Source organism: Aristolochia californica, unplaced genomic scaffold (assembly GCF_029961685.1).
Source record: "Aristolochia californica isolate CCGP_79_NKW_82.1479 unplaced genomic scaffold, dmAriCali1.0.hap1 SCAF_15, whole genome shotgun sequence".
NCBI classification, from domain to species: domain Eukaryota; kingdom Viridiplantae; phylum Streptophyta; class Magnoliopsida; order Piperales; family Aristolochiaceae; genus Aristolochia; species Aristolochia californica.
Genome location: NW_027181826.1, coordinates 22,385,980 through 22,408,799, shown reverse-complemented (window position 1 = coordinate 22,408,799; position 22,820 = coordinate 22,385,980). Strand labels below are relative to the sequence as shown.

General features: G+C 37.4%; 4 protein-coding genes and 1 non-coding gene across 12 annotated transcripts in view; 3 read left to right on the top strand and 2 right to left on the bottom strand.

Moving 5' to 3' along the window:
- Positions 1-481: 481 nt before the first annotated feature.
- On the top strand, positions 482-6,596 carry LOC137952037 (pentatricopeptide repeat-containing protein At3g62890-like). Its single transcript, XM_068799100.1, has 2 exons — positions 482-2,601; positions 6,568-6,596. The coding sequence occupies exon 1, from the start codon at positions 742-744 to the stop codon at positions 2,584-2,586; it is 1,845 nt and encodes a 614-aa protein (XP_068655201.1). The 5' UTR covers positions 482-741; the 3' UTR covers positions 2,587-2,601; positions 6,568-6,596.
- Positions 6,597-14,094: 7,498 nt separating this feature from the next.
- On the bottom strand, positions 14,095-18,501 carry LOC137951430 (uncharacterized). The gene is made up of 5 exons (XM_068798084.1): positions 17,759-18,501; positions 17,475-17,613; positions 16,754-16,815; positions 15,876-16,014; positions 14,095-15,710 (listed from the first exon to the last, which is right to left on the bottom strand). Exons 1-5 carry the CDS (start codon positions 18,439-18,441, stop codon positions 15,573-15,575), a joined length of 1,161 nt encoding a protein of 386 aa, XP_068654185.1. The 5' UTR covers positions 18,442-18,501; the 3' UTR covers positions 14,095-15,572.
- Positions 14,516-14,944, top strand: LOC137951248 (nodulin-related protein 2-like). The gene has a single exon (XM_068797834.1). It carries the CDS (start codon positions 14,516-14,518, stop codon positions 14,942-14,944), a length of 429 nt encoding a protein of 142 aa, XP_068653935.1.
- Positions 15,118-15,278, top strand: LOC137952400 (U1 spliceosomal RNA). The gene has a single exon (XR_011112235.1). It is a non-coding gene; the product is annotated as a U1 spliceosomal RNA (small nuclear RNA).
- Positions 18,502-19,181: 680 nt separating the features above from the next.
- Positions 19,182-22,820, bottom strand: part of LOC137951704 (clp protease adapter protein ClpF, chloroplastic) — a 31,384-nt gene continuing 27,745 nt past the window's right edge. For 7 of the 8 annotated variants that reach the window (XM_068798559.1, XM_068798558.1, XM_068798557.1 and 4 more), the window contains 3 exons: positions 20,328-20,373; positions 20,183-20,223; positions 19,182-19,656 (listed from right to left, as the gene is read on the bottom strand). In XM_068798559.1, coding sequence (XP_068654660.1) covers positions 19,501-19,656; positions 20,183-20,223; positions 20,328-20,373 — 243 coding nt within the window. In that variant the 3' untranslated portion in view covers positions 19,182-19,500. The remainder of the gene's footprint in view (positions 19,657-20,182; positions 20,224-20,327; positions 20,374-22,820) is intronic. The other variant, XM_068798563.1, reaches the window with a different exon arrangement.

Genomic DNA, 22,820 nt, shown 5'->3' with positions numbered 1-22,820 from the left:
AGTAGAGTGAAGGCATCCTGAAAAACGATCCTTCTCCACTTTGTTTTTACAAAAAACAACGATTAATCCCCTCGTCTCTATAAAACCTGATCCTATCTCCGAGCCCTCTTTATCCTGTTTTGTTTACCCCATCTCATTCCCAGGGGGTTGGCCTCGGAGAAACCCGTATATATGTTCCCATTATAATATACTCGACTACAATGTTAAAAATTGCACTAATACTATGAAAGGATGACTCTTAATTTGACTTTACCTAGTAAAAACGCACAAAAAACCGTTAGTGCGTTGTAGGGTAAGAGGGGAAAGTAAATTACATTACGCATAACCCGAGTGAAAGTGAATTCACTCGGGTCGAGTTCACTTTCCCTCCGTCAATTACATCGTCGGTCGAAACTGACCACTCTTGGAGCTTGATATACTGGATTAGTGGTCGTCTTTCGACGCCTCTATTAAAAGAATAAACAGATGATTTCATGCCCTAGCCTCTCTCATTTTGCTTCTTCTCTGTCCGCTTCTGTTGCCCTTGATTTCGTTTAACAACATTTTGTACTCTTCAGAGAGATCACAACCACTCAGTGTGACTGAATCTAGAATTGGGACGAAGAAAGTGTGGGTATGGCTCAAGGAGGTGCTAGAGGACTAAGAAAAACCAAGGCCGGAAACTACCGTTCAACAGAAAAACACCAAACCACTGGCTTCAACCAGGAGGTGAATTGGGGTAGCCTTTCGCTTTGAACAACCATGCCAAGTGTTCTGAGACATAAGCTTGTTTCTCCACTAAATGCAAGTAACCTCAACCCATGCATCCATATGATCTCATTTTGCACCTCTGGTGTCAATCCAATCATGCAGATGCCTCCAGAACAAACAGTCTCTGTCTCAAAACTTTCCCAGGATTTGCACCTCATGAAAGAAACACTTGCCCACATGATTGCTACTCACAATCCCTTCAGCCCCTTGTCATTCATGAAATGCATAGACATGTCTCTTTCTTTATGCAGGTCTGGTCGATTTTGCTCCCTTCTCTTTGCTCAGCATCGACATGTCCTTACAACTGATCTTTGCAACCTCGTTACAAAATCGTATACCAATTCAAATGAGCACCTAAAATCGATTCTAGTATACACTTGTATGAATAATGTGGGGATTCTCCCTGATTGTGCGACTTTCCCTTCTGTTATTAAGTCTGTTGCCCGATTATCTTGCCCCAAACTTGGAAGGTCGATTCATGGATGCATAATTCGGATGGGTTTTAATGCTGATGTGTTTGTCAACACAGCTTTAGTATCTATGTATTCAACTAGTAGGTTTCTCGAAGATGCTCATCAGTTATTTGATGAAATGCCTGATCGAAACTCGGTTACTTGGAACGCAATGATTACAGGCTATACCCATAACAGAAAATTCAGAGAAGCGCTTGAACTCTTCCAGGATATGCAGATTTTGGCTGTTGAACCAACTGAGGTTACCATGGTTAGTGCCCTTTCAGCTTGTGCACATCTGGGAGCTCTGAGTCAAGGAAAATGGATTCAAAATTACATCAATCACAATAACATTAGGCTAAATGTATTTGTTGGCACTGCACTCATTGACATGTATGCAAAATGTGGGTGCATTTACGAGTCTGAGAAGGTCTTTCAGTCTATGAGAATGAAGAATGTCTACACATGGAATGCATTGATCTTGGGTTTTGCCATGAATGGACAAGGTGAAGTGGCATTGGACATTTTCTCTTACATGATTAAGGAGAACATGAGTCCTGATAGTGTAACTTTTCTTGCTGTTCTATGCGCTTGTTGTCATCAGGGTTTGGTTGGTGAAGGTAAGAAATTTTTTCATAATATGGAGAAAGAATGGGGTTTACAGCCCAACCTTGAGCATTATGGCTGCATGGTTGATCTTTTGGGCCGAGCTGGTTTCTTAGACGAAGCTTTGCATCTCATTACAAACATGCCCATGAAAACAGATGCAGTCATTTGGAGGGCATTACTTGTTGCTTGTAGAATCCATGGGAATTCCAACCTGAGTGAGGTTGCTATTAGAAACCTATTAGAACTAGAGCCCTATAATGGGGAGAATTATGTCTTGCTTTCAAATTTATATTCTCGAGACCATAGGTGGAGTAAGGTTGGGGAAGTTAGAGACATTATGAACAGTAAAGGCATTCAAAAGGTCCCTGGGTGCAGTTCAATTGAGATTGACCACAAGGTTTATGAATTTGTGGTTGCAAGTCGGTCTGAGGAAGATGGGTTCAAGGAGATCTATAACATGTTGGACAATATAAATAGGGTTCTGAAGTTGTCAGGATATATAGCAGACACTGACATGGTTTCCTATGATATTGAGGAAGAAGAGAAAGAGAGCTCTTTGATTTATCACAGTGAGAAACTTGCTCTTGCTTTTGGGCTTTTAAGAACTTCTTCTGGGTCAGAAATAAGAATTGTGAAGAATCTCAGAGTTTGCCGGGACTGTCATAGTTTTTTCAAGATTGTTTCCAGGGTTTATAGAAGGATTGTAATTGTTAGAGATCGAAACCGGTTCCACCATTTTGGTGGTGGAGTTTGTTCTTGCAAAGACTACTGGTGATTACAAATCCGAAAGGTGGGGAAGAACCTCTATTTAAAAACTCGTTGAATTGGGTTTCCTTTTAAAACTCAGCTGTACACATGTTAAGTTAACTTATTTACTAAGATAAGACTCCCCTAGAACTGAATTACATAAATACAATTCTTGAGCTAGCATTGAGAGAATCCTATGATTAGTTACGAATGAGCTCACTACTAGAGACTAACTGGCTTTATGCCTTCCCAAAGAAACATTACTACAAAGCCATAGTTAGGCGTTCCCAATAATAATAAAAAAAGACTCCTAAAAGAAAATGGTTGCTGACTTTTAAGAATAAGCAAATATTGAAAGAGGATGATTGCTGATTTTTAGTTGTTTTATTCCTTTCCTTGAATATGTTTTCCCATAAAATTTATATTTTATATGCTGTATATGATATCTTAACTTCCAGGTCATTCTTCTCCTTTTGTAAGAGTTTATCCAAAATCTTGCCTGTGTTTTGTGGGAGTGAAGATTTGTCTATATGGGTGAACACTTTAAGTTGGACAGTGTGTCTTTCTTTTGAAAATTGAGTGCGATTTTATTGAGAAGAGAGAAGGGTACAAGGCCATCCTAGAGAGAAGGGGGAGGCCCACAAGAACCAGTTACATAAAAGCTATAATTTTAAAGTTACAACAACAACCAAAAAGAACAGCATGGTACTGGAGCACCAAAGTAGATGAGCAACAAACTAGTGCTGCCAAGTACTGAACTTGGGGAGTGAAGCATCCTCTCTTGCTAGCTTATCAATGTGACTATTCACAGTCCTTAGCGTTTGAGACCACGAGATGGTCAGTGACCTGGCCAGATCAAATATTTCCTCCACCAAATGAAGAAAGTGCCAGTGGAGGGAGGGGAAGCCCCTTTCTTGCACTACAATACCATTCAATAACAATGAGTCAATCCCCCTTGATCATAAGGAGTGAGCTGAAATGACTTGTGCTGATGCAGAGCCCATGAAGGAAGGCAGAAATCTCAGCTAGGAGACAGTCACCAGTCCTAGTTGGACGAGTAGGATAGGATGGTCTCAACTAAGTGAATAGGTCACCCACCCCGCCGGGCCCTAGATTTTCTTGAGCGCTGCATCAAATTAAGTTTAACCTGGCTATCCGCAGAGGGTGGGAGAGAACCCAAACTATACAATGGGTTGACAAATGAGGGATAGTTTGCAATTGAGGATTAATTATCTCTGGCATGCAAGCTCTGATATTGAGTGAAATCCTTATGGATATGCAACCAAGAGAGAGTGTGTTGGATGATTTTCTTGATGAGAATGCTTATGTCTTCCTTTCACCCCCTGAAGACATGGTTGTTCCTCTCATTCCAATGAACAAAGGTGTCACACCCAACTCTGAGTGCCATTGAAGCTTACCAAAGTGCGGAAGATGCCATAATACACATTGATTGATGAAATTTAGCAAAAAGGAGAGAGAAGGAGGGGGGGAGGGGGGCATTTCCCGAGATTGAAGAGCTGGAAGATGTGGTTCCAAACCTGAGTTCTGTACCCACACTTAAGGAGGATGATCAACACTCTTCTTGGGTGCCCACATAATCCGCAGAAAGTGTTGATGATGATGGTTCCCCCTTTTTTTCGGATTTTCTTAAGTCATGATACTATTTTTGGATGAGCACTAGTCAAAGAAGATCATTTTAGGAGGACCGAGCAGCTTCCACACCATAATTTTGGGATGATTGGTTGCTGGAGGGCTTTGAACTCTGGGCTTAAAGAAGAGTTCTGTAAGAAAATCCCATCTGAAGTCCACTTCCAAAAAATGAGATCTTCACTATTCTGCCTAAAATATTGGACCCCTCGCATGGGCAACAAACTAGCAGCAGGTAATACCTCCTCATTCTTGAGATTTTACCTCAAGTAAAGGTTCCAACCATTGGTAATTCTAGCTTGAGCCACCATCATCTCTTTGTCACTAGCAATAGAGAATACATCAGGGAGTGCAATAGCTAGAGGCCTATCACCAATCCAAATGTTAGACCAGAACTTTGTATTGTGCCCCTTCTAACTCCAAACCAAATGCCATCCTTGACCTTGTGAAGGTACTTGAGGATCCTCTTCTTCAGCAGGGAGACATGACTGCTGGAAGGAAGAGTGGACAACCAAAATGGATGGCAGTAATTATATTTTGCAACCAAGATCTTCCTCCAAAGACTCTCTTTTTTAACAGCAAACTACCAGATCTATTTAGCAAGATGTGAGTCTTTAATGCTGTTGATACTTCAGATCCTAAACCCCTGGCTGCTTTGGGAACAGATATCCTCCCACCTAACCAAGTGATATTTAGAGGTGTTGGAAGAGCTCTGTCATAAGAATCGACGTTCAGGGGCCTCAATTTTCTTCCACACATTAATCAAACATTTTAGTAAGGGCAAGTAGTAGAGGGGAAGTCCCATGAGAGTTGACTTGATCAATGTCAATAGCCCAGATTTAGATAAGAATTTATCTTTCCAAGCGGATAATCTTTTGTCAAATTTCTCAGTGACCTTGGCCCCTAGCACTTTGGAAGCCTGCTTGAGAGAGAGCAGCCCAAGATAGGTTGTGGGCAGCTCAGTAACTTGACAAACCAGAATCTCTTCATACACTTAATGGGTTTTGAATGTGATGTTGATGTCATAAATAGCTGACTTGGACCAATTAATTGTTTGGCCAGATATGAGTTTGCAGAAGAGAAGAACTTTAAGATTAGCAACTTGATCAATGTTAGCCACCCTGTAGCATTAGTTGTTGTCTGCAAATTGCAGTAAGGAAATGTCATGACCCCGATTCTCAGTAGTATAGTTCAGCCAGTTTATGTTCTTTGCATGGTTGCAAATGGCTCAAAACTTCACCAAGATTGAACATCATAAGGGAGAGGGGGTGACCTTGCCAAAGGCCTGTAAAGTTGATATAAGTGAATAAAACATTAAAATGTAGTTTAGTTCATCCCAAAATGACTATTCGAAGTTAGAGGGCCTTTTCCTGACAAATAATTATATATCATTTCTTTATATTAAACCATGTGGGATTATTTTCATGAACACTGTCCCTCACGTTCAAGTCTAATCAAAATGGACAATGAGCTTTAAACATGAACAATGCTAATGGGATACTAAATGAGACACAAATTGGGTTCAACAAGGCAGATGCCCTACTCTAAAACCATTTTAAAGTTGGGCCCAAATTCATTCCAAAATGACTAGCCACAGTTGAAAAAACTTTTTCTCAACTAATAACCAAATGACAACACTCATGTTTAGGCTTACTCAAATGGACTATGTGTTTGAGTGTAAGCAACACAAACAGGGTATAAACTGGGTCACATAAGGTAGACATCTTGCTCTAATACTATGTGAAAGTTGCATTCTGGTCCATCCATATATTACTAGCCGAAGGTTGGAGGTTTTTTCTCAATTACTAACCATATAAGTTTTCTCGATATTAACCTTTGTGTAGGATTATTCCACTGACAAAAAAAAAATTTACATAATATGAATTTAAGTATATCCTTAGTCAGCCTAATGATTTTAGTGCTTAAATGCCTGAAAAAGTGAGACCAAGATGGAAATCCATTGTCAACACTCAGCAGAAACATCCGCTAACTCTGTCTAGTTGGGAATCTTGATGATGGATGAACCTTGTAAATCTCCTAGTTAGATGACTGCCTTGATGATATGTAATATATTAGAAGCAACTCTTGGAGCTGAAGAAACCACTGCAAGTATTATTCCTACTTAAATTAGGTAAAGAGACAAGCTTTTAGATAATTACTACTTGTACCATGTGGTATGGGTTCAGTTTTTGCCATAACTTATTTTTCTTTTGAATGGTGAATATATTGTTTCTGAAAGGTAGGAAACAGGATGAATTTGCAGCCATCATATGCTTCAAAGAGGATATGACATTTGCAACTATGATCCTTGTTTTTTATGGACAGTTTGTGTTCTTACCATAATTTCTTCAGTATTTTTCAGAATGATGAGAACTAGGGTCTGTTGGGCGGTTTACGAGACAACTCTGCAATGGAAAGTTCCAAGTTTTTAACTTCGTAAGAATAGGGCTGACAATTTTATCTGAGTATCCCTTTTACATTTCCTAATCTGTTTATAAATTCATATGGAGCAAAATCTTTACCCCTGTAAGGATTTACCTGTTTACCTACATACCATTTATTAAATCAATGAATATGAGTAAATGTTATTGTATATCCCAATGACTTGTATTAGGAGAAGGATAATTTAGTAATTTTTAATTACTTACATAATTTTTAATTCCTTCCTATGTAAGTATTAAAAAAATAACTCTGCTTATGTAGAGAATGACTTAATTTAAAGAATATTTAGTTAAAGATAACTTTGTGCTTAGATCAGCCAATACGGCTATTGACTCTTGTGCTAAATTGGGTCCCTCCCTTCAATCTCTTGTTGTTAGGGGAGGCCTTCCTTGATGTATTTTCTTGCTTTCCTTTGGATTAAATCATCACCGTTTAAAAAAAAAAAAGAACTCATTCTAGACAATTAATATTTTTACATGTTTTATAGTGTTTTATGTAAATTTAAAATTTTTAATACTTTTTATCATTGATTTGTGTATTATATATTTAAATATTTTACCTGATTACTTGTGGGTAATCATGTAAATAAATGGATAATGAGAGGGAATGGATTTTGGGTAATCTGAATGGGTTGGAATGACCTGTTTTGATTCTTACCTGTTTACAAACTTATTCAAGAGTATTTTGTTCATCTAGTCTGAGAAAAAATGGTAATTTTGAGCTTTTCAAAAAACAATACCTGACAAATTTAAATGAACTTACCAAGGATTACTAGAGTAATTGCTTGCTGTCTTAAGAGACTTAAATGTGACTGTCCTTGATGTGGTCTTCTGTTACTTAAACTAAATAGGGTGATATCACTGCAGTTCTGTGACAAGTTTAACATGTCCCACAACAGCCCTGAAATTCGGGTGTATCCATCGCAAGTCTGTAGACATGGGAGTGCAGGGAGTCAAGTTTTCAGACCTGTCTTGCGGTATAAGATAGATAGATCTGGTGACCTGTTTACATGATTTTCTAACTTTTTGCTCAAGTCTTTACTTCTGTTTAGTGTATCGGTGCAGATTGCTGAACATTCCTAATCAAAGATAGTAACTATCTTCTTGATGAATATCTAAATAAAGCCTAGAACTAAACTAAAGGAGTTAGAAGCTGAAATGGTCCATTCAGTTGAGTGGCAATGTAGACCAGCTCAAGTGAGGCATGAGAGAACCCGTCCATGATTTTTAGGAGGCATGCTCATTTCTCTCTCTCTCTCTCTCTCTCTCTCTCTCTCTCTCTCTCTCTCTCTCTCTCTCTATATATATATATATATATATATATATATATATAATTGGTGTATCGCTGTGACGTCTTTTTCACTATTCGAATTTCCATGAAGTGAACAAATCAAGATGTTGGAAGCCTGGTGCTTACATCAGAGCAAACTACAACTCTATTTCTTCTGATGGAGATGGTAAAGTTTAGTTCTTTCCTCTATACTATGTTTGTCCAATTATATCATGTGCAGAATATGCTTAAGTTGATAGAGAAACATCTTATTATTTTGTTGTGATCGGGTGGAAAGAGTGAAAGCTTGCTGAGTGACTTATTGGTAAAACTTGTTGGTGTCCTCAATGCGAAGCTCTTAGTTTGAGAGACCCTGAGAGGTATGAATTTAGACCAAAGAAATTGCCGATGCCAGTATTCACCAGATTTTGGTATTGTATGTGGTTTATCACTCTACTTCTCTGGCTACTTGTACCATATGAATTTCTTTAAGAGAAATTCAAAAACCACTGCTCTTCTCAACAGTAAACTATTCTGTCACTGTTTTGTAGACATGCTGAAAATCCTGGAATAGAAAGGATTTACATTCATCAGCAGGGCTGCATAGCTGGTTTGTCTTATTGTTATTGAAGCACTTGTAAATACTCAAGATTTTCAGTTTTTCTATCTAATTTCTAAGCATCTGATGAAAAATAATTTTGAAATGAATCACTTTAGATTATTCATATATAACTTCTTTTAGAATAGTAAGATCTCTTGTAATTTCCCAAACTCTTAAGCTGGCTGCTATTCTAACAAGGTTTTTTCAGTTGCAACACTGGCAACATGAAGTTACCTATAAGAAAAGGTGATGGTCAAAACTTTGTGAACTTCTTAAAAGAAAGCAATGTTAACTCCACTTTGCTACCATTTATTTCATCTGATATGGCTGAAAAGGTTATCTTGGAATATCTGTCAGATATCAGCATACAACAATAGTGAGGGTTGTTTTCAACCTTTTAGGAGGGAATATCTCCAGGCACTGCTTTTAGTGGTTCTGTAACCTTATTGGTTTTTCATGTTTGCATAGAAGATATCATTCAATTTCTGAAAGATTGTCGACATCTATGTTTATCTGCACCGGGCATAAGGATAATGTTTTTCTAACTGCATGTCTAGAGAGGATCGGTCATGCAATGAACAGGTACTTCCATGTCATATTCATTGGAACCAATACCATTTACTTTTTCATCCTAGATTTGATAAAAAGGAAGGTTAACTGTTTGCATAGTTCTCTATCTCACTGGGAGCTAGTACCTGCTTTTTTTGGTAGAATTAGCATTTGGAGGTATTTGGCCCTGGTCTTTTACCTGTCTGATTACCAGACCCTGGACTAAAGATACACTTTAGTACAGCACTAGAGAGCAGTTTCCACGTTTACATAACAGCTCCACTTCTTAAAAAATTAATCCGCATATTTCTTTTTGAAATTATAGGCTTCTGTCCTTGATGATTATTTCATCATATTCATCAACAAAAATTGAGTCTTCTATAAGACTGTTTTGGATGCCCTCCATCTTGCTATTGTGACACGTACATATTGCTAAAATCCAATACAGCAGATGTTTTGAGGAGAATAGGTGAAGAAGGAAGGGTGATTCAGGAGTTCATTGAACTCAGCTCCAAATCAAAATTTGTTGCTTTGGAGGCAAAGGGTGCTGAGGCCCTTGAGGACCATTCACATGATTTTTTAGACCCAATTCAGGTGATCCTCATTTCTTCTGAAAGACACTTGGAGGTTTCCAGTGAGAAATACAAAAGAATTAACTTTTTGTTTTACTTTTACTTAAAATTGCTCACCTTCATTGTATTGGAGTGGAAGAGATGGAGCCCTTTAGCATACTAGGTCAACATCTTCTAATTGACATGTTTCTTTGCACAATCCTACTGATGTCAACTTGAAGCAAAGAGCAAATCTGTATCTGTTCTGTTACTGGTGGTTGTTAAATTGGCAAAAAAAAGGATGATTATGGTTGAACAAAATTTTCGTCTTTTTTTAGGACCTGCCGTGATTAGTCTCTCATTAATCAGTATATTCAAGTAGAAGTACTAAAGAACATTTTTTTTCAGTATTTGATTTGTCAATGGTTTTTTGCTTGAATCATCTTCTCACTCTGCAGTATTATAAAACCTAAAAATATGGAGGCAATTATTCTATATTTTAGGGGTTTGTGGGCAATTAACCATTTCTTATTTTATAGCAGAGTGATCCGTTTGACGTCGGCTGACCTAAGACATGCTTATTCCTAATTTGAACTGAAAGCAAGAATTTAAAATTCATTAAATCCCAGAGTTTGAAGGAGATTAAAACAATAAAAGTATTGGAATTGTAAAGATATCTCATCCGAATCATTTAAACACAGTTGGGTTAAGAGTACTGGCTTTGGTTGTTAATCTGCAGGCTTTTCTAACCTTACAACAATTCCCTTGTTGACTATTGTCGTTTGATACATTTTATACATGTGAAGAAGTGAAGAAATATAATATCATGTTATACTTTCTCTTGTTTGGTTTGAGACAAACTAGGAGAGAAGAGAAAGCAGCATACTCTCTTATGTTATAACTCGTTCTCTAAGGGTGTGTTTGACCAACTGGGAAGTATAGATAAAAAGTACCATGGCAAAATTTCCGTTTGACCAAAATTTTCAGCGTCTGTTCATGTAGAGAAGAATAATATCTTGTAATTGTAACTTTTCAGTTTCTTATCTCTTTTTATTATGCATTTCTGTAGTGAGGGTAGTTTAATCACTTAAAACGACTTAGATGACTTTGTAACTTCGAAGTCATTCTGGTCTTTTTCTCTTAGTGAGATGTGTTTCAGCCTGTTAGCAAGGTTTCACCATAATCTAGTTGATCAGTTAATAGAATGAGAAGCTGCTACTTTTTCTCTTTGTTGCAGTACATCACTATTTCACCATTATTTCACTTCTACATAGTATCAGAGCCTTGAACATCAAATTAGATATCATCCAATCTTCTTCTCTCCTCTTATCCTTCTATTTTTCTTCTTTGCTTGTCCTGCAGCAGAGAAGAACCCTGTAATCTCTCTGCGGCAGTTCTCCAGGTTTACCTTTTTTTCGTTGGACAATGGATTGAATGGCTGCTTCCCAATTTGCGTGATAACCCTTGCCTACCTGTCCTCTTATGAAGTCTATGAAAAGGGTTTATTAGCTGTCTACCTGCCTCTGCATTAATCTTCTATAACAGTGACATGCCTGTTTTCTGTAAATGATCGTTGGATGCTAGTAATAGGTTGATTATCTGTCTTGGAAGACTGTCGGTTTTACTGAATTAAGCCAATTACGATCAGTGGGCTGTGGTTCGTGCAATTATGGTGATTCGATTTTTTAACATCAAGAGCAGAGTGTGCCTATCTAGTGAGATATCTTGACTGAACAGAATGAAGTCACACCAACCAAGTAGATAAGGTTTGTTCCATAACCCAGATTACTTGTGCCACCTAGATATTATTGTTAAGTTGGGTACAAGGCCCATCTTAAAACGATTAGCCAATTTAGGAAAAAAAAATTCAACTAATAAACTTAAAATTTTTGTACTCACTAATCCATGGAGGATTATTCTATAACACTCTCCCTCGTGTGTAGGCTATTTTTTGTGGTTTTACAAGTGGATAATTTAAGTGTTGGCTCTTTTTTTTGTGGTTCTATAAGTAGATGGTTTAGGTGTAGGTCATCTTTTGTGGTTCTACAAGTAGATAGTTTAAGAGTAGGCCCTTTTTTGTGGTTTTACAAGAGGATAGTTTAGGTGTAGGCCAACATATGAATACCTTCATTTGAAATCCTTGCTACTAATTCATCTATAACAATATTTGATTGAGCAATTGCAATAGATTGACTAATCTTTGATCTTTGATTAGTTCCGGTAGCAAAACTTCCATGTGAAAGGCCACATGCGTTTTTTTATATATCCTTCTGTTTTTGCCAAGTTCAGAGCAAGCAAGCAAGCCACTTACTATAGTAACAATTATTATGGTCTTCCCTGTGCCTGGAGGACCCTATATAAGTGACAGATCAAAATCTATATTTTGGCTTTGTATTCCAATAGCAATATTGATAGCTTGAAGTTGACTGTCATTAAAATATGACTTCAAAGTTTACAACAGTTGAAGAGGAAGCTTACACAATTCAAGTTTTCTAGATTTCTGATAACATTGACCAATAGGATTCAAAATCAGTGGAAACATGGGTATATCCTTCAATGAAGAAAGAGCTTGGAATTTTCGAAGTTGAGGAGTAATACTCATAATGCGAGTGGCATACCACTTACTCCTCTTAGTGATAGCTTAAATGAGATCTTCAAAGTGCTTCGGCACACATTTGTAAGGCAAAGAGAATTCTCACTGAGTGGAGCAAGTGGTATGCCACTCATTTTGAGTATTACTCAACTTCTGGAATTCCAGGCTCTTTCTTCATTGAAGGATATACCCATGCTTCCACTAATTTTGAATCATATTGGTCAATGTTATCCGAAATCTAGAAAACTTGAACTGTGTAAGCTTTCTCTTCCACTTTTGGAGACTTTGAAGTCATCATTTAATGACAGTCAACTTCAAGCTATATTGCTATTGGAATACAAAGCCAAAATAAACATTTTAATCTGTCACTTATATAGGGTCCTCTAGGCAGAGGGAAGACCAGAATAATTGTTACTATAATAAGTGGTTTGCTTGCTTGCTCTGAACTTGGCAAAAAAGAAGGATATATAAAAAAACGCATGTGGCCTTTCACATGGAAGTTTTGCTACCGGAACTAATCAAAGATTAGTCAATTTGTATTTGTTAGGGCTTGACAGGATGTTGCCTTTGCCAGGCAATTAATGAAGGAAGAGAAGAAAGATTCCTTGTCTAAAAAAAATACCCTGTAGTGAGAGGAAGAGTGCTTATTTGTGCTCAATCAAATGTTGTTGTTGATAAATTGGTAGCAAGGATTTCAAATGAAGATACTCATATGTGGGCCTACACTTAAATTATCTTTTTGTAGAATCGCAAAAAAAGGTTTATACCTAAACTATCCACTTGTAGAGCTACAAACGAGAGCTTCTACTTAAACTTTTCACTTATAGAGCCACACAAGAAGGCCTATTCCTAAAATTATCTACTTATAGAGCCACAAAAAAAAGAGGTTTTTCAGAGAAAATTCTCCTCCTGTTCACGTATAACTAGAGCCACATGAAATCTTAGTCTCTCCTTCATAATGGTTGGAAAAATATGTTGAAACCCTAACTCTACCGCTCACCCCTCTCAGCATTGACCCTGATTTTTTGATCGCTCATGAAGTTTGTTTCCAATTATGACTTGCTTTACTTTTGATTGCTCATCTCTTGACCCTAATGGATTTCTTCTTCTCTCGTATAGAAGAACTATCACTTCACTTAACAACATAGGGATTTCAGAACAGAGGTTATTGGGGAGGACTTTGAATTAGATTAACCATATCATACATTCGAATATCTCAATATATTTTTACGCTAGTTGTGAGGAAGGTAATAAGAATAATAATTTATATTTTTTATAAAATAATTATTTTTATTTATTTAATATATTTATTTTATAATTATTATATTAAATTATTGATTTAATAGTCATAATTAAAATATTTTTAAAATAAATATTTGATAAATTATTTTTGTTTAATTATCCCATTGCTATAATTAATTAAACCAATGATTTTAAATTTTGTGATAATATATTATTAATTAATAATACATAAAAATATATATTATGTTATTGATAAATATATATATATTTATTATATTATTTTTTACTATTATATTAAATTAATAGTTTTTAATGTTAAAACATATCTTATGTAATTAAAAAATAATTTATTTATTTATTATCTTATATTAATATAATATATTTTCATTAATTAAGATATTAATATATTTTAATTCTATACGTTAAATAACTTATAAATATAGTAACTATATTTATTTTAATTAATTATCTATTTAGGTATATATTATATTTAAATATATTATAACCGCTCCTAATAAAACAATATTCAATATACCTAAACCTTTAACTACTAAAACGGTTTATGTCTTTATAATTGCTTTTAAGTGAAGTTAAAATTTATAATTATTCACTATAGTTTGATAAACCTTCCAAATATCTACATCTTTATGTAAAGAGTTTCCCTAATGCAGTCTGACAAGACACCACACTCACAGGAACAAAATACAATTATCCCAAAATGGATAAAGATCATCCCATCCCACCACCCATTACTGGGCAGATAGATGCCGACATATCTTGTGGCCACAGATTAAAACAGACATTATCAACAACTGCAGCATTAATTGAACACAAATGTGTGGACGACGAGAGCGACACGGTATCGACTCTGAATGGATTTGATTGGAGGTAGGTTTCAGAAATCAATAGCAGAAGCAGATATTTAGATCGGAAGAGGGAGGCTTAACTGTCAACCACCGGAAACAAACCCCACTTGCCTCTTTTTCTACTTATAAAACAAAGAAGAGGATTCCTTCTCCACTCGGCGTCCAGTCTTCTTCATCCTCCATCAAAATTCCAAACAATGAATCTACTTGGTTCACTAGGCTCGAAAGCTGACAGCACCGGCAGCACTAAGAAGCCCCAACCATCCACAACGGAGCTCTTCTCAAACGCCAAACTGGTGGCCGAGGCAGCCCAAGCCACCTTGTCCAACGAGAAGGAGAAAATAGACCAAGGTAAGGTCGCGGGAGCGGCATCGGATCTGCTTGCCGCAGGTTCCCATTACGGGAAATTGGACGAAGAGAAGGGGATGGGTGCGTACGTGAAGAAGGCCGAAACGTACCTCGACAAATACGAATCTTCTCACTCCATCAAAACTGCAAAACCTGCCCCTGATTCAACCACCGCGGTCGCAGAGAATGCGCCGTCGGCTCCTTCAGGTGGGGAAGACGAAAAGAAGGAAAACGACTTTGGGGGCTACTTGAAGACGGCTCAAGGATTCTTGAAGTAGGAACGAATGTACTAAAACCGTGTTGTGTTGATAATAAATGTCTTGTACGTTTGAGGGAGTTTCTGATAATAAAAGCTGTTTTTCAATGGTGGTGGTTAGTCCCACATTGGGAAGTGGGGAGGAAAGTGGGAGTAAAGAGGGCTTGAAATAGGAGGTCACAAGAGTAGGAGAACATACTTACCTGGGCGGGGTCGACGGGTGATCAATAAGGCCTGTGGCCTAAGTCAGTGGCTTCCATTGCACTAGGGAGGGGCACAGGCTTAGCATCTCCCCATGTGGGAGAATGCACGTCATAATTTGTGGTCGTGGGGGTACGCGTTCGCGCGGCCCTCTTCCAATACTTTCTTCAAAAGCTTCAAGCGTATCCACCGCTCCTCCTCGTCATCGCTAGAAAGGTAAAGGAAACAGAGAGGAGAGAACTGTTTAACTGTTTCTTCTTTGTCAATCAATTTAATCTGAAACAGGGTTTCATTGAATTTTGCATGCTTAATCTTTCTGCTCCTTCCTGAACTGCTAAACTCAATTAAATATGAAGACTTTGATTCCTTTGTGACTGCAAAGAACGAGTTCCTGGACTCGATATAGGATTAAGAATTAGAAATTTGGGAAGTTCTCACATTATGAGCTCTCATAGTTTACATATCGGCTTATCCAACCTCCTTTTTGCATACTCAAGAGCAATGCTGATTGCATTCTTGCTATGACGCAGATAGAACTCTGCTAGTAGGATCTGGCGTTCTTCAAGCGTCAAATCTCCATGTCGTCCCTGTAAAATAACAGCACAAATTTTAATAAATCATGCCATTGCCACCATGAGCTAGCAAAAGAGACCTCCACCGCATCTATAAAAAATTGGGTTCTATCACAAAGAGAGTAATGCAATATGCTTGTATATAAATTTAAGGACTGCAGTGAAAGAGTAGTTCCTCACCAGGCGAGACGTTCTATCACAAACAGCATGATGCATGAGAATGCCTGCTGCGACTGAAACATTGAAAGAGTCCACCATGCCATTCATAGGGATGCTACAGTGCAAGTCAGACAACTGTAGAGCCTCATCACTTATACCCCTATTGACAAATTAGCACCAGCATTAATCAGCTTGCATGAATAGATTCCCCTATACCAGTGAAAGCAGCAATTTGCTTCAAGTGAAGTGATCAATTCCTTTGAGGGAATGATTTGGTCTTTCCTGCAACTACACTGCATGTCCACGGTTGCACATTGTCTAGAATACAGCTTATTCAAAATAACTGATGAACAAAAAGGATACTAGACCAAAAGGTACATTACACATTAATTAACACATGATCAAATGGCCTTATTTCCTAAAGATTAAATTAATCTGTACCCATAACTTTTCTGTTTTCCAAAAGGTTTTCCTAAAAGAACTGGAAAGAAATGTCACATCAAGTAGACATCCTTCCTGCATTCACTGGTTATGTATAGGCCACGGACAAACTATTTCATTCAAGTCAAAATCAGATTTATGATGGTTTTTTCTTTCATTCAGTGAAGGTTACTCGAGCCTCAACAGCCAAGGAACCACAGCCACCCACTGGACTGAAACCCTAAACCCCAAATGCTTCAACTTGCCCCACAGAAGGCCAACATCACTTCCACTTTTAGCTTTTATCTTTTTATCTCGGGTGTTTTTGTCATCTTTACGAGGACAATGCATTTAGCACAAAGCCAAGAAACATTTCACTCTTTTGAGATGGTATTATGCCATAGAAAAAACCTCGACTGTTAAGAATGTTGCATTGCTTCATGGACAACAGAATCAACAAGTTCAGTGAAGACACTCACTTGAGCTCATTCCCGACAACTATCACTGTGGGGTATGACCAATCCATGTCATAAATAGAAACCTGCAAAGCACCAAAAATCAGAAATCATTCCTTACTCAACATCTCGTAGTTCATGCCATTGGGAGCGCTGCCGATTCTACATTATAATGTAGCCTTTGTCTAGCATTAGTCCAAGTTTGACAAATGCAAGTATTGGAAAATGTCCCATAGGTCTTATTATTTTATGTTATACATACATGATATTTTAATATTTGGAAATGAAAATGTCAAAATTCTGAAGGTAAAAAAAAAATACTCTAGTAATAAACTTTGACGTAAAAGTCCCATAACTAGCAAATGTGATCCTAGGAATCAGAGTAATAAAGAATGAAAATGAGCTTATTCTTATCAATCCAACCTATCTAATTATAAATCCCAAGATTAGGGGTGGCACCAGTCAAACCAGCTCACAAACTGTTCAAGTTCGGTTCAGTTAAGTTTTTCGATAGGACTCGTTAAGCCTAAAAGTCCAGCTCCCAATTTTCAGAAGGAGAAGGTCTAGTGTGCCTAGTTCAAGGTCTGTTGTATGATGGAGACAACAAATAGGCATGCATCAGCACCGATATTAATTATTTTGGTCTATCAGTGTTATTTAAGTTGCATGAGTATTTATTTACATTGACATTCAAAATTGTATTTGTGTAAAATAGAGAATAAAGGAAGGTCGTCTTAATCCATACCGTATCCATTCCCACATGTGTTGTAGCAATGCGGTAACCACGAGCCTTTAAAACCTTGAAGCACTCTTGCGTCGAATTCCAGAGTTCGATGTCCAACCATTTCTCAGCACCCTTGCTAACATGACGATTGTCTCTATATCTGCGATAAGCAATATGAAACCAGTGAAACATGAAAACTAGTTTTACCCAGCTTTCTGAAACTACCAAATTAAGATATAACATGGTATTTTCATTATTATTATTATTAGCTAAAACGCGGTGTTTCACCTCAAGGCTTGCTGCACCTTTTTGAGCTGTCGCATGAAATCACATGGACGGATTGAAACCCTAACGCATCGGCCGACCGAAATGCCGCTGAAACATTGCCGAAATCCGTCAAACCCTCCACCACCAAACTGAGGCCATAACTCCGATTCTCTACCACCTCCCTAATCTTTTCCTTCCTCTCGCTCTTCATAAAAGTATCAAGAGCTTCCAAAATCTGGCTACTAGTGAGAGAATTGTCTCCTGATTTAAACTGGTCAAGGTAGGGAAACCAATGACTCTTATTCCTCTCTCCTCTTGCTTCATCAAAATCAGACCTCCTCTCCATTTTCATTAACCTACGAACATCATCTTTGGGGTTCGAAATTAACTCTTCAACTGTGCCTTCTGTTAGCTCTTCGGGAATTTCAACCATGGAATTACTCGGAGGAGTTTCGTCCAGCTGGTCCGCGGAGTAGACTGCTGCTAGAGCGTCAGACCGGATTCCGGAAGAACCGGTAACTTTGGGATACAGATCCAACCCTCGACGGGCCGGATCGAGCCTGAGAAAATGGGAGAGGGAGAAGAAAGAGGAGACATTACCAGACAACGGATGAAGAAGTCGGCGATGAAAAGGGAAGAAGCTTCGTGAAGGTTTCCGTGTTCGTGGCTTGAACGAGGAGACTGAGATGTAAGTGCGGACTATGGTTTTAGAGGCGCTCATGGCAAAAGCTAAGCTGAGACGAAAATGGAGTCTCTTAGACACCACAGAGCAGGAGAGGAGAGCAATTCGCGATAGAATGGCGGCCTCACTAATTTTTTACATCTCTAAAATGGTTTCGGTTCAGGCCCGAATCGAATCGAATCGGGTCTACTTCAACCAATTGTTAAGCGGGTTGATCCGAACTCAACCTATTAATAAAAACAGGTGTAAAATGTATACTTGGACCCATTTAGGTTAATTTTGATCCAATTTTTGTTTTTTTTTTTTTCATTAACCACTTGTTCTTCTCACTCTCCCTCCACCTACACCATTATTTGCTTGCGTATCTGTGTCATGCATGCCCTTCCATGTTTTCTCTGTCATTTATTCCATTACATGAATGGTAGGTTTACAGAATGATTCATCTCCAAATTGATATAAGAGGCTTCATTAACAGAGCATTTAGCTGGTAATAACGTGTGTAAGGACTGTAAAGGTTAAATGTGAGCCCTTATTCAATTGTCAATTTGAACCATTCATCTGATTTTCTATTTATTATGTCCTAAATATATAAGAAAGCAGAATAAAAATCGATGGTGTCATAATCAGAATGTACAAGCCAGTTCAACCAAGATGGATTGGAATTGGAGTCCAACCGACTGTTTCTAGACCAATTAGACCTGTCTAATTTGGGGAATGATTCAAAAGGTTAACCGGTAATACTTATTGTAATATCCTATTATAGTTCAACTAAACCGGGTTAGACCAGACCTGGGGCGAAGCCAATAAACCTCTCTCCCCCTCGCAGCCAATAAAAGGGTGAAGCCTTCCTTGACCATGAATCAAAGATTCTTTATCCACAGTCACATTTACAGATAAAAGAAGCCATTAAGCTCCATGTTAGTACAAGGTGTGCTTCCCTCGGTTATTCACATGCAAAATGGTAAAATATCAGTTTATCCAGAGTCACGCGATTCCAAATTTAACATGTAGGGCTATACTTACAGACGGATTTACCTGAAATAGCTTCAAGGTGAAGAAAATCAAGGGTCAAAAGTCTCCTGATCATAATATATTCCACTACATGTCTTTTTCTCCGTTGTCATCGGGTGGGTCCATCGGCACTTCATGGCGAGGCCTATTATACTTTTCACGTAATTGTTTTACAGGGATGAAATCTCCTGCTGCATCCACGCCATAAAACAGGAAAGAAGTGTAAGGATGATCGAATCTTCCCTGCACAAACATAAATGATCAGAGAATGAAAACTTAAACAATCACCTACTTGCCATACAGAAAAAAAAAAAAAAATGTATCTGAATCACCCATATGAAACTATTCATCTTACTCTCTAAAAGTCAGCAGGGTTGTGAGAATGTTTTCTTTCAAACTCTCAAAGAGGAGAAAAGATCGGAAAATGCAGATATTTGGAGCAGTCAACTAAGTTTTCCATTTTCTTTCAAGTGCGAGTACAAACACAAGAAAATAGGCCAAACAGAAATCATTTTACTCGCAAGAAAAAATTCTAATTGAAAATCAGTTCTTTTCTAATATTTTACCCTTTTAGGTGCCTCCAGCAGCTCATTCATCATCATCATCCAGAACTAGTCCCAATTATATTAAGGTTTACTACATGAAATCTTCCTATATTCTGCTCTATTGTTTTACTATCCTTGGTTTTGGTTGGCCTCCATCTCTCTCTCACCCCTCCCATCGCAATAGTAAGCAACTCAATGCAGAAGTCAAAGATATTCGTACTCACCATGTCTGGCTGATCAACAGCTAAGAGATTCTCCTCAGGCACTGCAACATCAGTATTAATGATTATTATGCTATCATGAGTTAAGAAGGAGACAAGACAAAAACTAATTTTGATTTTAATCTGCAAACAGGACAGTAACACTTACCATAAGCAACTAGAAGGTTCGGATCAGCATGTACATCAACCAAGACCTACAATACATTACATGATTCGAAAATTTATGGAAGTCAGTAATGATTATTCATAAGATCCTGGAGGTACCTCATAAACATATTGAAAAATAAAAAAAATACCACAACAAAAATCTATAAATAATTATTAATAAATAAAAATATTAATGAAATTTGTAAATTAAAAATTTGTCACATAGCTCTTCCAACATTCATGTTACATTGATTTAACATCAAAGCAAACTGTCAACCCTCACCCCACGTATTTTTTATACACCACAAGAAACACCATCAAACTACCGAATCATAATTGTTAAATAATAGTCTCACATGGATTAATGAGTACAAAAATCTTGAGTTTATTAGTTGTGAAAGAGATTTTCTAACTTAGATAGTCATTTTGGGATGAGCCTTGGACCCAACTTCACATAGTATCAAAGTAGGTGCTCATACATGGGCTTCAACCCTAACTGTCCATGTGTACAAACCACAAAAAGAGGGCCTACACATGAGGGAGTGTTCAAAAATAGTCCCAAATGGATTAATAAATACAAAGATCATAGATCTATTAGTTAGGAAAGAGACTTCCTAATTTGGCTAGTCATTTTGGGATGAGCCTTAGACCCAACTTCTTATTAATGATGTGGCTAATTGATAATAGAAATGTTAAGTTATATGTAAAAGCGTTTTTGGTCATTTAACGGTTATCAAACTACCCTTCTACAGTAGGAAAGTGATCTCCTTCATTTAGTAGTTATTTGGTTCAATTTTCAGTTTTTTTATGCCCATGTAATTAGAACGCTGTAGAGAGTTTAATGTAGAGGGGTATATCTATCAATGTACTTTATATTTCACTTAAGTGCTATTTAAGAGAATGGTGGTCGATTTCTGACCTCTAAACAGTTCTGCTTTTTCTGTAGCACTTTTCCTCTTTCACTTATGACTTTTCTCTCCCCTCTATCTCTCACTTCTACATGGTATCAAAGTTGTAAGGTCCTATTGCTGAGAAACTTCAGCCACTCGTAGTCCTTCTATTGCCTTGCGATTTCTAAACTTATTCAATTTCCTCTGCAAACTGGAGTTAAAGGTAGATTTTTCCTTTTTCTCTGCAAATCGGAGTTAAAGGTTAGATTTTTCCTTTACTTACTATGTCATGACCCATGATTGATGACTTGTGCTACTAATTGAGCAATTAAATGTGGTTAGCGCCTCCAGAGGGTTGTTTGGGCCTTTTTCCAATTTTTTACCTGGACAGGTCTTCTAGACTTAAAAATTGTCTGCATCATCATTCATAGGGCAGATGTTAGCCCTTGATTGCATCCTCCTGAAATTGGATTTTTTTGGTTAAGGGGTCATTTACGTGATGGTGCTTCTGAATTGAAATTCGGGTACCCTGGCCCCCTTGTTTGTACAAGCAAATTAAGGTGTTCTTTAGCATTTGGTTTTCAGGTATTGATTTCGGATTGTTATTTTGTGTTGAAGTTATCACTCTGATTAAAGATTCAATTAAAGATTCCAGAGGTTTAGATGGAAAATTATTTTAGTTGGCCTTAACAAAAAAAAAAAAAAAAAACATATTATGAATGATCTCCTACTCTTGTAACAGATGACTAGGAGGCACTGGACAATCAAATTATGGCTTGGTTGATCAATAGTATGGAGCCTAGGCAACAGAGTTTAAGTGATGAATTGTGAAACAACCACCAAGATTTGGAATTCCAGAGTCTTACTTCTTATCAAGAAAGCAATCTCACAAGTATATGAACTATATGCCAAGTTTTTTAGTCTCAAAAGAGGAGATGATACAATGATTGAATATTTTAGTTAACTACTTTTATTATGTGGTGGTAGTATCCAGTAGTGTATTTCACGACTTTTATTAGTCTGCTCTTGCTATGGTTTTCAGTCAGCAAAGCTCATGCATATCCAGCAACAAGAGTAGGTACCTCAGCACTAGCAAGCATTTGGCATGGATTGGTTCATACTTTGGTTCTAAACCAAAAACAAACCTCACTACATTCATATCCACTTTTTATATTCTCAATTCCTTTTTTTTCTTTTTCTTTTTTTCCTTTTTTTTTTTTTTTGAGAAAGGATGATTTTATGATATGAAAACAAAGCCAAAAGGTTATAAACGCTCAAGAGAGTGATCCCATAACAATAAGAGATCGAAGGGAAGCTCCCTACTTAGAAAGGACATCAGCTACAGAATTTACAGATCTCGAAATGTGAGACCAAGTACAATAAAAAAAAAGAGGCGATATCCATGATCTCGAAGAATAAATCCCACTGACACCAGAGGGGAGTGGAGGCATGAGCACACCAGCCAATTACTACTTTGGAGTCACCTTCAACATGGAGAAGACCACTACAATGGTCAGGAAAAATGTGAAGACCATGGAGAAGGCTGGAAAGCTCAGCTGTCGCCAAGTCAGCAATTCCCAAGGAACCAAGAAAGGAGATAATCT